Source organism: Silene latifolia, chromosome 8 (genome assembly GCF_048544455.1).
Source record: "Silene latifolia isolate original U9 population chromosome 8, ASM4854445v1, whole genome shotgun sequence".
NCBI lineage: Eukaryota > Viridiplantae > Streptophyta > Magnoliopsida > Caryophyllales > Caryophyllaceae > Silene > Silene latifolia.
The window spans coordinates 72,632,716-72,648,368 of NC_133533.1; the positions used below are offsets into that span (position 1 = coordinate 72,632,716).

General features: G+C 38.9%; 1 protein-coding gene across 1 annotated transcript; it reads left to right on the forward strand.

Annotated features, from left to right (window-relative positions):
- Positions 1 to 14,723: 14,723 nt before the first annotated feature.
- Positions 14,724 to 15,305, forward strand: LOC141595360 (uncharacterized). Its single transcript, XM_074415323.1, has one exon. The coding sequence runs from the start codon at positions 14,724 to 14,726 to the stop codon at positions 15,303 to 15,305; it is 582 nt and encodes a 193-aa protein (XP_074271424.1).
- Positions 15,306 to 15,653: the final 348 nt, after the last annotated feature.

Consider the following 15,653-nt stretch of genomic DNA (forward strand, 5'->3'; position numbering starts at 1 on the left):
GCTCCATTTTCGTCAGCCATTATTTTGATCGCAAGTTTTTTGAGATATTAAGAATGTAAATTTTGACAATTGATTTTAAGACGCATATATAATTTTGAACACAAGTAAGATTTTAATGGGATATATTTTTTGGGGCTTTCTTAGCAATGTTGAACAATAGATAGATATGAATGGGATTTGAGATAATTTTGAACTGAAGATGAAGACGCAGGAGAGTGAAGAATAAGACTAGCATTAATGAGAGAGATATGGAGATATATGGCATTAAAGGCAATAAGGACTTATTGTCAATAATTGACAATAACTGTCATGCACGTACAACATGCAATAAATGAGAAACAGTGCTTTGTCCGTATCCTGTTTCCCAACCCGCGATTAATATGGTATATAATTGACCCGTCGCAAGTTTGCGACGGGTACCTCCGGAAGAATTTGTGGTGGTGCTTACTTTACAATATTGACTTTGTTTACTTTTGTGTGGCTTTGTGAAAGGAGACATTGACATTTAAGTGGGTTGGACAAGTTGTACCAAAATTCTGTTGTAAGTTGTGAAATGTTATAGTTAGGTGGTGGAATAGTATTTTTTTTTTTTTTTTTTTTTTTTGGTGAAATGTGAGTATATTATATATCAAAATCATAATTTACACAGGTGCATGTATACTAGAACAATCAACAAAATATCACTCCAACAGATGCATATTTTTAAGCCATTCTAAGTCATCTAAATTCAGCAGCTTCTTATCCCTGCCACTGACTCGTACTCTGATCTCCTCTACTATTTGCTTGGCTACTCGTTCTGGACACAGCATGACCTTCTCATTTCTAGCCTTGTTTCTTTGATGCGGACTGATATAACAGACAAAGAATAGTGCATTTGGATACCCCTTTGCAGCTTAGAACCCGTCCTTTGCAAACACCATTCCATCACCCTACTCTCAGGGAAATCCCATCTAGTCAGCTTATTCACCTCCCTCACTATCCTCTTGCTGTATTCACACTCACAGAAAAGTTGTTCAGATGTCTCTTCTGATAAGGCACAAATACAGCAGGTATCCTCAACATCCACACCAAACCCAACCAGTTTGGATGTTGTGTTCGGCATCATGGGCTACAAGCCATCCCATAAATTGGTGCTTGGGAATTACCCACCCATCCCAGATAACCCTATACCAGTTCACCTTTGGTCTACTCCCCTTGAACCACTCATAGGTTCCAGCAGGTGTATACCCATCAGGTTGAACTTGCCATATGCCATTTGAATAACCTGGTACCATCTCTTCTTTGACTTTGCAGATTCTTCTCCATACCCAGCTTGAACTCATGCTAGGCTTATAATCCATCCAGTTCTGCCCTTTGAGGTAGTTGTTATGGACCCAGTGCACCCATATGGAATCTCTATTGACAGCTATCCAATCAACTAGCCTTCCCACCATTGCCTTGTTCCAATTTTCCTGATCCTTAATGCCCAAACCTCCCTCATCCTTTGGTCTACAAACAGTATCCCATCCAACCAATGGAATCCTCCTGTAGTCTGCACTATTATCCCATAAGAAATTCCTACACACTGCCTCAATCCTCTTTATCACTCCCTTGGGCAGAACAAACATTGATGCCCAATAAGAATGTAAAGAATTCAGAACACTGCTAACTATGGTCAACCTACCAGCATATGAGAACTTTCTTGCTCCATACCCATGAATCCTAGAGCATATTTTGTCCACTAAGCATTCACAATCCTGTTTCTTTAGCCTTGTGGTTTGAATGGGCATGCCAAGATATTGGAACGGGATTTGGCCTTCAACAAACCCTGAGACTTGTAAAATCTCAAGCTTAAGCTGTTCTGGTACATTCCTGAAATAAGCACTAGATTTTGATGCACTCACCTTCAGTCCTGTTGCTTTAGAGAATGTAGATAAAGCTTGCAACAGTAACATCATTGACTTAGCATCCCCTTTGCTGAACATGAGGACATCATCCGCAAACATCAAGCAATTCAGTTTCTGATTCTTGCACATAGGATGGTACTTAAACTCATACTTGGAAGCTGCATACTGAAGAGTACGGGTCAAATACTCCATGCACAGAGTGAAAATCAAGGGGGACAAGGGATCCCCTTGTCTAAGTCCCCTCTTGCCCTGAAAATATCCAAACATCTCTCCATTGACAGGGACAGAGTAAGATCTTTGAAGTAATGCACTTTGGATAATCATGTCCTTGAACTCAGAAGGGAAATTAAGAGCATCAAGGAGTTGTCTCACAAAAGTCCACTCCACAGTGTCATAAGCTTTCTGAAGGTCTATCTTAAACATACATCTTGGGGAAGCATGAGGCCTCTCATAAAGTCTTATCAAGTCTTGGCATATGAGAATGTTCTCTTGAATACTTCTATTCTGTATGAAGGCACCTTGGTTCTGACCAACAATTTGAGGCAGGACAGCAGCTAACCTAGTACACAAGAGCTTAGATATGACCTTGTATACTACATTACAGCACGCTATTGGCCTGAACTGCAAAACACTCTTTGGCCGTTCACATTTGGGAATCAGGGTCAAATTTGTTGCATTGATTTGCTTGAGGAGCTGCCTACTCTGGAAAAAGTCTTGCACTGCATGAATAACATCCCCTCCTACCTCACCCCAAGCATCTTTGAAGAACTTACTCGTGTATCCATCAGGACCAGGAGACTTGATATCAGGGATACTAAACAAAGCTACCTTAATCTCCAAACCTGTAACAGGTTGCAGCAGCAAGTTCCAATGCTCAGTAGTGCATATAGGTCCCTGACCTATGATACTCTTGTGCACCTTCTTAGTTGTTTGACTGGAGCCTAGCAAGGATTGATAATATTCAAGAAAAGCTTCCTGAATCTGATCTGGACTATCACACTCTCTTCCATTCATATCCTCAACTAGCACCACCTTATTCAAATTCCTTCTTTTTTTCAGAATTCCATGAAAGTAAGCACTATTAGAATCCCCCTCTTTAACCCACTGCTGCTTAGCTTTCTGAGACAGGAAGCTCTCCTTGGCCTTTGATAAGTCTTGCAATTTCAGAGTGGCCTCATATTCATCTGCTATAAGCTGCAAGTTGGTAGGATCTCTTGATATTTCCTCCTGCATGATCTCCACCTGTTTCTGCAGAATGTTGGTAGCCCCCTCAATATCACTATAACTCTCCACATTCAACTGTTTCAGCACAGGCTTTATCCTCTTCAAACTCTTAACCAGTCTGAACATTGGTGTGCCCACCAAACCAGAATCCCAATTTGCTCTCACAAGAGGTAAGAAATTTTTTGACCCTCCCCACATATTGAAGTATTTGAAAGACCTCTTGCTTTGACCTTGATTAGAACTCTTAATAACACATGGTGTATGATCATACAGTCCCTCAGGCATAAAGTGTGCATACAAATCAGTAAAATTATCACACCATGCCTTGTTAACCATAAACCTGTCAATTCTGCTATAAATTCTTTCCTCAGGTTTCTGTTTATTATTCCAAGTGTACACAGCACCTATTGCAGCAATGTCCATCAGTCCACAGTCAGCAACACATCTTCTGAATGGATCTATCTCACCTGAAGGAGCATTCCCACCTACTCTCTCAGAAGGAGATAACACACAGTTAAAATCACCTACCACTGCCCAAGGTCCTGCAATCTGATTCTCCAATCTGGTCAGGTTGTCCCACAGAGGAGCTCTCTCAGCAATACCATTGAAAGCATATGTCATAGTTAACCAGAAAACTCTCCTATCCACCAAAGAATCAATTTTCATATGTATATATTGAGCATTATATTCCAAAATTTGAACTCTAAACATAGTAGGGTTCCACAACACCCATATACGCCCACCAGAGTGATATCCATTATTAGATGTGATGCACCAATTATTAAAATTACCAGCTGCCTTACTGAAGGCTTTATTCTTTATCTTAGTCTCTAACAGACCAAAAAGACCTATATTATTAACTTGCAAAAAATAATTAATCTCCCTCTGTTTACCTACTCTATTCATACCCCTTATATTCCAAAATCCAATTCTATCCATTAGACTGGGAGTGAATATCATCATTACCAATTTTCCCACTACTCTTCTTAGATGGTGAAGTAACAACCTCTTTGTAAGAGAATGCTCCAAAGTTTTCATTGCTATATCCATCTTTGCTTCCTTGTCTTGAATGCATCCTTACCAGTCTCTTAACAGGTGTGTGATGACCCTGTTCTAGTCTCCCAACCGTACTCACTGGCCTGGTTTGCTCCAGAGCTAGCTGTCTCACCTGAGCTGGTTCACCAGCAGTCACAGTCTTCTTGGGGACCCAAACCTGCTTGACAGGCACCTTGTGATGCATCTTCTGTTCTCCTTTTCTACAATGCTCCATGTCATGACCCATTCCTTTGCATTTTGTACACGTAACAGGCCTCCATTCATACTCTACTTCCACCTGAACTATACCACCATTTTCATCTTTGAATGAAACCCTATTAGGTAATTTCTGATCCACCATTAACTCCACCATAACTCTAGCAAACCCAAGTCTAGTTCTCTCTTCTGTTGCCACATCACATTTAACATATTTCCCTACAATACTTGTGATCTTAGGCAAACTTTTACCCCAGAATTTTAGAGGCAATTTATGGATCCTTATCCAAGCAGGAACAGACTTCACTTCTCCTTTCTTCATTTCCAAATCCTTTTCCCAAGCTTTTACAATCATCGGCTTGTTATCAAATAAATAGTGTCCTGATGCTAACACCTTCTCCTTCATCTCCATGGTTTTGAATCTAACCAAGAAAATTCCATTTGGCAAGAAAGAAATTTTGTCAATGTTGAATTTCGTCCAAATCCTTCTTATGAACCCCTCTACAATCTCCCAAGGTGGGTTTGCACCAAGGATAAAACAAATAACCGCCTGTTTCCAGTATTCCACCTCCTCCTCGACATCCTCATTCTGCAACTGTAACATCTCCCCAGACTCTGTTTTCGAATCATTCTCATTATTTTCAATCCCCTGTTCAAGGCTTTCAGGGACAAACTCATCCTCTTCCTCACTGTCCTCAATTTCCTCATCTGTTCCTTCTTCATCTTCGGTCTCCACTACTATTTCTGGGATACCTACAATGTCGTGAATGTTTTTCATGTTCCCTTCTTCTTCTACATCTGGTCCAGTACGCATATTAGGGTTCCCAACTTCCACACTTTCTACGTTCTCAACTGTATCACTCATCTCCTTCGACGCAGCAGGAATACTACGTCCTCTTAGATGCAGTTCTCTTTGTCTTTGATGGCTAGATTTCCTAGCCATTAAGGCACATTAATGGCGGCACAAAGAGTTAATCGCACATGTTTTTTTTCGCTCTCTAGGGCTTTTTTTTTTTTTTTTGTTAATAAATGGTGGAATAGTATTTGGGATCCATGAAACTACAAGGTTGTTAGTTGCTGGGCATGGCCAAGTGGTTTGACTTAGTGATATTTACGAGAATTTGGGGACTGTAATATGTAGTGCATAGAGGTTAACTTCGTTGTTTCAATATACAGTAACTAATTATTTATGTCATTTAGGAAAAAAAAATGGATACTTAGGTTTGTACAATTTTGGTTTGCTAACTGTTATATGTGAGCGGTCTATTTGATACTTCAGATGCTTATGTATGATGTTTGAAAGTGATTGTGTATCAATTTTATGGATGGTGGTATAAGATGATAATCATAAGGTTGTCATCAAATTATTTAGGTGTAGTATCAATGTTATGGGTGTCTATCTGATGTGGTAATATTAAGCGGAGTAGCGTATCACTTGGGCAAGCTTATGAGTAGATTTTATTCTTTGTTAAGGATGGTGGACTAGTATGTTGGTTATGTAAATATATGAGCTTTGTAATGGATATTGATTTGGTCTTATCCGGAGAGTTAGTCCTGATAAATGGATGTGAATGAGTAAGTATCCTATTATGGGCATGTGGATCGGTGTCATGATACCATTATGGTTGTTTCTTCCGAACATTTTACTTGTAGATGAGAGGTTAAAGTATATTATGAGTGTAAGACTTAGTTATAATTGTTGTGGTAGCTAATTTATCGTATATATCTTGTAAAGGGACAACCTAATTGTTAACGCAATTGAGAAACATCAGTTAAATGGTTAATATTTGAGACAGATGGGGGGAGTTGTTAGATTGGGCGATTTGTTGTGGGGTGTTGAAGAATGCAAGATAGTTCATATGGGAGTCTCTTGAGTGTTTTTGTTAAAATATAGACGAGTTGGGGTAAAAAAAAAGTGAATTATTAGAAATATTTGTGAGTGTTGTATAATCTTTGAGGTGACGTGGATGTAGCCTTAATTTTAAGAGGGGCAGGATGTCATATACTACATTTTGATTAGTTATTTGGTTGTCTTAGTAAGTGTTAGTAAGCGTGTTGGGTTTTGTTGTGACATTTAACTTGGAACTGAGAATTGATTTATGTTGTGCTTATTGGTACTTAGGGTTGTATTTAAACTCGGAAGCCTATGAGTATTTTGGAGTCTATTGGTATTTGAAATGGTATTGTCTAGGAATCTTCGAGGACGAAGTTATTTTCAGGGAGGTAGAATGTGATACTACGAAATTTCGCTATTATGCTTCTTTAAATGATGAAGTTGTGTTTAATTGAATGGATGAATTTATAAGTCGAGCTAATATGGATATCATTTGTGACGAGTTATTTTTTTTGTGAAGCGGTAGTGTGAGCGAACTTCGGGACGAAGTTCCTTTTAAAGAGGGAAGACTGTAATGCCCGTCATTTTAAGGTTATAGGACCCTTTGTGAGTCTAAGTAGTGAGTCGTCTAAGAAGTGAGTTGGTAAGATGGTCGCTCGTATAAGAGTCAACTTCAAACTGTTATATCTAGAGTTTCAAAGCTCCAATGGAGATGAATCAAATTGGAGGTGAAAGCTTACTGTCTTAGATTTCCAACGCATGCTCACAAGCTTCATTCCGATAAGTAACGAAGTAATGACGGCCGTTTGAAATTAAGTCGATCGACTATTATACCCTGTCGATAGACTAAATCTCAGTTTGGGGTGTTTCCTCATATTTAAGTAAAGTTTCCTAAATCATATGTTATAACCTAGACCTATATATACTACCCATCCCACAATTATATACACTTTTACAACATTGTAGATGTGGGAATTTGATAATCCACGGGGGTTTTGGAAAAAGAGTCGCCACCAAGTTTTAAGGAAAACTCGAAAACCGTTTAGAGAAAAGGTCCGTGTGTGGGTACGTGTTAGGAAGTCCGTTAATAAGACACCTAACTCCGCCCGTCGCAATGAGGCCTCTACTTAGAAAAATGATGGCTAGTCGAAAGAATTGTATTTTTTGAAGTGAAAACAACGTTTTAACCCTAACATGTGAAAACAATTTCTAAGTCATCTTTTAATGCAAATTAAACTACTTTGTCCAAGTTGTTTTAACATATGAAATTCATTAGCTATTCTAACTAACATGAATGAAGACACAAGAGAGGGATAAGAGGGATTCTTACTCTTAGCATAAGACAGATTAACACACATTAATTGTTAGTTAAGACACAACACGAATTAATAACAATATTAATTAAAATCTAAACTTAGTCAAACAAATTAAACTAAAATTAGACACATATTATTAAATTAGAACAACAAACTAAAACACATAATCTGGAAAGACCCGTGCACTGTACGGATCTAGAATTTCGAGATATGTCAGATCCGACCCCTGCCTTGCGCGAGTTTTTCATAAAAACAATGTTAATTACAAATTAAATACTAAATCAACGAAATAAATCACGAAAATTAACCCAAATTAAAATTATAAATTAATTATTCTGGAAAATCATCACAAATCAATTTTTACATAATTAAAAATAAATAAACATAAATCTAACATGCTAAATAATCAAACCATTAAACTAAACATGTGAAAAATCATAAGAACGAATAAAACATGGCAAATCTAACAAGAATTTCATTCTAATTAAATTAAACATTAATAACTTCGAATTGATAATTAAAATTAACATGCCAAGAATTACTCATAATTAGTGATTAAAACATGCTACACTTGTTATAATCAAACATATGATACAAATCTAAGTTAACAGAAAACAAAACTGATACGTAAAGAGGGGGGGGGGAGTAGAAATTATAATAAAACATACGGGAATTTCGAATAAAACTAAGTTAAAATAATCCCGGATAATTATAATAAGTAATAGTTAATGGGTTGACGATTTAAGGCGAGCACGCAAATCGAGAGAGCACGAAGCAGCACACGGATGAGCAGCCGAGTCTTGGTCCGAAGGTCGTGAGTTCGAGGCTCCCATTGAAGGACATTCAAACCTCGTCATCTATTGTCAAACCTTATTTTCTTCACATTTTATTTTTAGTTTATTATTGTAGAATCTAGGCAAGACTAGTATTAATTAAAGGTCAAATGGTGGTAAACACCATGGAGGGCATGTCGGTTTAGGGGGCTTTATAAGCCAAATTTTGTAATTCATATTATCATCCATGAAATAGAAATTGAATTGAGAATTTTCTCTAAAAAATCCATCATAAACATTTTGTGTTGTATTCAAACACGAGTGTCGAGACAAAAAGAGCATCGACGTGTTCGATTCTTGACTTAGACTAAGGACGCGATCCGAAGTTTAAGAGAAACTCTTGTCGCGTTACGAGATTTTCGACCATTATCAAACTATAGGTCTAGATTGATAAATATTCCCTAATTTCACAAAAAAAAAAAAAAAAATACAAAGAAACACTCAATCCGACCCATCCGATTCATAATGTCGATCCAAACCAACCAAATGACAACAATCAATCAAACCGCTTCCGCACCCGAACCCTTTACGTTGCAAGTGGTATCAGATCCTCGGGTCTCGATTTCCCTAAATCGTAACGATCCAGTAGAGGTAAACTCCGATCAAGAATATTCATTTTTTTATTTCGAGTGGTTAATATTTCCCGACTTGGATAGTGAGAACGATCAATTTATTAACTTAAATATCCCACCTCGATTCGACCAAGAACAAGAGGATACAGTAACTCGTCAATTCATCTCACAAGAAAACCCTAATTCACTTCAAACTCCAACACCAAACAACGATTTCATCCTTGAACCCGTAACTGCCATACTCCCGCCCTTCATATCACGACGGGGCACCACCGATAAGCGAGTTGGCCTTGCCAAACCGACACCACCATGAGCCTCACCGCCACTCTCAAACGGCCGTCAGGTTGGATTGATTCGGCCTCTGAATCAACAGGTTACTCCGAATCACTAGGAGGAGAAGACACTAGCAGCGGCGGAGGAAGTAATGACAGCAGTCACGACACCGGCAGCGGAAATTCAGAAGGGAGTAGTTCGGAGGAGGAAGGGGAAAGCAGCGGCGAAGGCGAAAAAAGCAGCGGCGAGGAAGGCGAAGGGTTTGGTGACAAAATAGAGGAAGTCAAAACCGAAACAAAGGGAGAGGAGCGAATAGAATTCTAGTGTCAATTTATCGATACTGAGAGGATGGATTCCGCGCCCAAGCAATTGCCAATCGATATCCTAAGGGCCGCGGCAAACATCACCCCAGGCACAAAGAAACCAACCAAAACCAACCCAAGCGACGACCCTTGGCCTGAAAATTGGACCGGTTTGATACCTTATTCGAAATGGAACCGTCAAGACACGGGAATGATCATTCGCGAATCACTTGGTAGCAATTGGCCAATCGAGTCTGACGAAGAAGCCAGCACTGCCACCTCTCGACCACCTAAGCGACTTAAAATGATGGCCAAACGCAAGAGGCGGAGGCACAAGAATCGATACGTAAATAGTGGGGGGGGGGGGGGTAGAAATTATAATAAAACATACGGGAATTTCGAATAAAACTAAGTTAAAATAATCCCGGATAATTATAATAATTAATAGTTAATAGGTTGACGATTTAAGGTGAGCACGCAAATCGAGAGAGCATGAAGCAGCGCACGGATGAGCAGCCGAGTCTTGGTCCAAAGGGCGTGAGTTCGAGGCTCCCATTGAAGGACATTGAAACCTTGTCATCTATTGTCAAACCTTGTTTTCTTCACATTTTATTTTTAGTTGATTATTGTAGAATCTAGGCAAGACTAGTATTAATTAAAGGTCAAATGGTGGTAAACACCATGGAGGGCATGTTGGTTTAGGGGGCTTTATAAGCCAAATTTTGTAATTCATTTTATTATCCATGAAATCGAAATTGAATTGAGAATTTTCTTTAAAAAAACCGTTATAAACATTTTGTGTTGTATTCAAACACGAGTGTCGAGACAAAAAGAGCATCGACGTGTTCGATTCTTGACTTAGACTAAGGATGCGATCCGAAGTTTAAGAGAAACCCTTGTCGCGTTACGAGATTTTCGACCATTATCAAACTATAGGTCTAGTTTGATAAATATCCCCTAATTTCACAAAAAAAAAGAAAATATACAAAGAAACACTCAATCCGACCCATCCGATTCATAATGTCGATCCAAGTCAACCAAATGACAACAATCAACCAAACCGCTTCCGCACCTGAACCCTTTACATTGCAAGAACCCTACACAAAGGCCATCCATTGGCACATCCATGCTACTAATATCGTTCTCCTTCATTCAACATTAACAGTACAACAATTATCGCTAATCTTGCATAATTCAAATAATAAAACAACATAATACGATATAATAAATAAAGCAATACAAAACGGAATTAAAAAGGAGAAAGGAAGCATTTTTAATGCACCCTCAACCTACATGTATTGTTGATACCGTCTTGGGTAGTAATCTATCGTAGATTTTGTCTCGAGGGGTCGTCGTCGACGATGAAGCAAAGCAAACAAGTGTTTTTCAAGGAGTTGCGTAGCGTTTTTCAAACTCGAATATCTCACTCGTTCTTGAGGAAAATTCGATTGGAAAGATGTTTTAGAATCGTGGAAGAACGTAGATTTTGAAAATGTAAACAAACAGAGATATTATTGATGGAATAGGCACGGAAAACAAAAGCTGTTGTTTCATGCTAGAAATAACGCGAAAACAGTTTTTCGAGCCAATTCGAGCACGATTTGGGGATTGTTTCTGGAAGTTGAAGCTTGGCAATGTATTATGGGTGTATGGATATGGTAGAGGTGCAAAGTTACGGAATTGGTGTCGTTTTGTTTGAGGGATTTTGAAGAAGGTATATATAGGGAGACGGGAATGGTAAGAATAGAGTTTATAGAGCTAGGATTGCATTTTTATCTCAATAACTGGACAATGGAAGGATACTATATGGTCTAGAAGTCTATAGAAGGTGGGGTTTTTGAGGTTTAAGGTAATGAGTGTGAATAGAGACGGAGTAGGAAACATCGAAATATTGTTGCGGGTTTTTGGAAAGTGTATACTATTCGGTTATGGCAAGGGATTTAGCTCAGTTTTAGCAATGTATTATGGAGTATTATTTAACTTAGGGATCAAGGAAGGATGTATTCTAGGTGGTGTTTAGGATGGCTCGATCTATGGTGCGTATTTCAAACCGAAACAGAAGCTTGGTGCTCTCGGTGCGCCTGCTTGTGTGTCTGATTATGGGTGGTTTGGGTGTGATTTGGGTTGGGCTAGGACATTGGTTAGGCACTCAGTTAAGGCTAGTATGGTTAGGTATCGAAGGGTGGTAGTGGGTCACAGGTTTGAGTTAGTTTGAGACGGGTTTGGAGAGTCGAAAGCTGAACACGAGCAATGGTGACGGGCTGCTTGTGTAGGCAGTTTAAAACGAATTTTTGATTGGGTTAGAGGACAAGGATTAGGTTGGGTTTTCTAGGACTCCAACCTGGGTTGGAGGAGAGGAGATTAGGCCAAAATTTGCATCGAAATTTGTGCCCAAATCGCTTAAAAACGGCCTTGAAATCGTGTATAATACCGTTGTAAAATCGAGTTTTTAAATTACGATTAATAAAACAATTTTAAACATTCAAAAAGGATTTTTCAAATTAAAAATTATTTTATTTTCAATAAAATAAATTAGAAAATAAATTCAAATTCAAATAAATAAAATGAATTTTAAATCTTAAAAACATTTAATTTAAATATCATTTAAATTAAGAAAAACGCTTCATCGACAACGCCCGTTCTACGTCGTAAAACGAATCCAAATAAATGACAAACGCCAACTAGGAGTGCATGCTGACCTATCATCATCGGGTGTTTGTCGGATTTTCTATAAATTCTAATATCGACAGATATGGGTATCTACAAACATAGTTCTAAAACCTAATAGGAGAAAAAAAGAGAAAGGGAGCACGAGAAGGAGAATTCAGGGGCGCGAGATTCGATGAACTTGAGACGGATTTTGCTATATTATTTATCTTTAATTCGTAAGTAAACTCTAATCTTTAGTTAGTTAGCTTAATTAATTTAGTTAAACCTTGATTTGAGTAACCCTAAAATTATGAATTAGGGGTTTTGGTTATAATTGTTTGAGACGGGTTTCATATGACTATGATTGACTGACCAAGGGTTTATGGGTTTTTGTGATGTTGTCGTTGTATTAAACGGGTTAGACGATTTTTGTATTGTGGGTAGGTTGTTGTTATTGTTGTTGTTAGTGTTAAGTTGCTGTTGTTAATTAGTTGCAGGTGTGTGAGTTGTGTGTTATGCGTCTTGTTGTGGTGACGAACACTGGTAAATTGATCGACCAGTCGATCCACTTTTGGGCGCTATGTCTGGCAGTCGATCGACAAGGTGAGTATGTCAATCGACTTTATGCGAGCTTGGGACTGTCCTTTTTGGGTTCATTGTGAAACAAAAGACACACCACAAAACATCCACCCTTCACCCGGTTTTGGACCTTCGTCAAATTTGAGGTCCCGCTCAAAATCCATCTAAGAACCTATGGTATGTAACGGCCAAAATAACTTCTATGATGATCTTAGAATATTTTTGTCTAGGAACGTTTGTCTTGAAAAGGTACCTATCATACCTTAATTGAAGAAGCAAACCGGGTGGACCATATGAGCACGGTTTACAAGAGGGAGTACAAGGGTCGCTTTTAAGTCACTTTCAACCTTCCAAAATTATTTAAGACAACTCAAAAGGTCCTTTTTGCTGCTCTATGGCTCTTATCATACTCTTGGCCGGTCCTTGTGAGGTCTCCAAGGAGTCTACTTTAGCCCTAGATAATGATTGTCTCATTAGTTTACTTTTGCTTGCTTTTTAACTTATAATTTCAACTCGTGTAAGGCCATTGGGGTCGGCTTTTGTACTATTTTCTAGAGGCCTCTATGAGCCCTTAGATGTGTATTTGAATTTAGGGTGGAGATTGTGTTGCTGCCTATAAAAACCCAAGCCAACCCTATGTAATTTTCAGATTTGATTGAATTAAAAACACAGGTTAGAAGCTTTGCTTTCTACATAATATCTTCTTTGCTTAGTTCTTGAAGAGACTCCTTTGCTTAGTGCTTGGTGTTGGGTGAACCCTTTGCTTAGTGCTTGGGCTAATCCTTAGGCTTAATCTATTATTTTGTGTTCGAATTACGTCATATCGTTCACTCAATTTCAATCACTAATTTCAGTCACTCAATTTCTCGTAACATTCCAACACCAACACGAGATGGAAGACCACCTCTTGGCGGGGGTAGAGGCCATGGCCTCTGGGGAGAGGAAAAGGTCAAGGTGTCTAAGAAGAGGAGGCGTTTTTAGATTCGGAGGACTCCATGGCCGAGGCTTTTCAAGGAGAGCACAACAAAGACTTAAAAGTAGAAATTCCTGATTTTCATGGTAGTTTAAAACTCCGAGGATTAGTTATATTGACTTAGGACCTTTGAAAGAGTCTTTGAGTTCAAGGCATACTCGGATGCCAAGTCTTTTAAAGTTGCCATCTTAAAACTTAAAGGTTATGCTTCACTTTGGTATGAGAACTTAAAGCACCAAAGAAAAAGGGATGGTAAGGAACCTATTAAGTCTTGGTTAAAATTGAAAAATAAGCTTAAAGAGAAATTTCTGCCTAAAGACTATACAAAAGACATGTTCATTAGGCTTAGACAACTTAAGAAAGACCAGCAACCCCTTGAGTCCTACCTTAGAGACTTTGAACAACTCACTTTTCAGTGTGAAATGAATGAGAAGCCCGAACAAATGATTGCTAGGTTTGTGGAAGAGTTGGATGATAGAATTGCTAGTAGAGTTTGAATGCATCAAGTGTGGTCCTTTGATGAGACCGTGAACTTGGCCTAGGGTTGAGAAGATGGGTAACGGGAAGACCACTAGCTCAAAAATAATACCCAAAATAGCCCCTAGACCCTCTCCTTTGCCGAGACCAAACCCAAGGAAACCAACATCCAAACGAAAACTCCTATGCTTGATAAGGGTAAAGCACCCGAGTCCTCACAAAGAAAAATCGTTGGCCTCAAAAAATGCTTCCAATGTCAAGGTTATGGTCACTTTGCTAAAGAATGTCCTACAAAGAGAGCCTTTAGTAGCTTTGAAGTGGTTCATTGGGGAGATGATGAGATTCTTGTTTGTGATGAGGATGAGGAGGACGTGGAGCAAAGGGAGACCGAATTGGTGTTGTTGGATGTGGATCTTAGCTTAGTTACTTGGAGGGTAATGCACACACAACCCCAACCCGTAGAAATGGATCAAAGACACCAAATATTTCGATCTAGGTGCACCATCAAGGGAAGAGTTTGTAACCTAATCATTAACGGAGGGAGTTGTGCTACTATGGCTTATAGTACTCTTGCTGAGAAGCTATCCTTACCTACACAAGACCACCCATGTCCTTACAAATTGAGGTGGCTCAACAAAGGGGTCGAGGTAAGTGTTGGTAAGCAATGCTTGGTATCATTCTCCATTGGCAAAAACTACATAGATGAGGCTCTTTGTGATGTTTTACCTATGGATGTTTGCCATGTTCTACTTGGTACGCCTTGGGAGTTTGATAGAGATTCGGTTAATCATGGGAAAGACAACACTTATACTTTCAAATTTGGCTCAAGGAAGGTCATTTTCTCGCCCCTACCACCGTCCATCAAACCTTCTACACCACCAACCATGCTTGAACCTTCAAGGGAAGTCTTATTGATCAATGAAACCGAGATGTTACAAGAATTGAAAGGAGAAGAGGATGTCTATGTTCTCATTGCCAAAGACTTACTTGAATGGCACGAAGTGTCCCTTCATATTGAGGTTAATGAGTTAGTTGGTTCCTATGAAGATGTGTTTCCAAGTGAGCTTCCTAGTGGCTTTACTCCTCTTAAAGGCATTGAGCATCAACTTGATTTCATTTCGGGAGCTACATTGTGACACCCCGCGATAAAGCGGAAAGTAAAACTAATAAATACAAGCGGAAAATGAGGAAATTTTAAAAACTTGTATTTAATAGATAAGGTTTAGCATGCAGGAGTCACTAACATTCAACGGAGAGTGAGTATGCAGAAATAAAAACATAGGTTCATACAGATAAGATAGTCAAAAAGTGGGGAAAATATATCCCTCGAATGACAAGACGGAAAAGGCGAGTCTAAGCGCTAAATAAGTAATCTACTAGTCTAAAGTACTCGCTAGCTCACACGTCTATACCCCACATACGGTGTAGATACCCAGTATATGTCGAGTCTCCAACAAACACCTGATGATTATCGGACTACAACA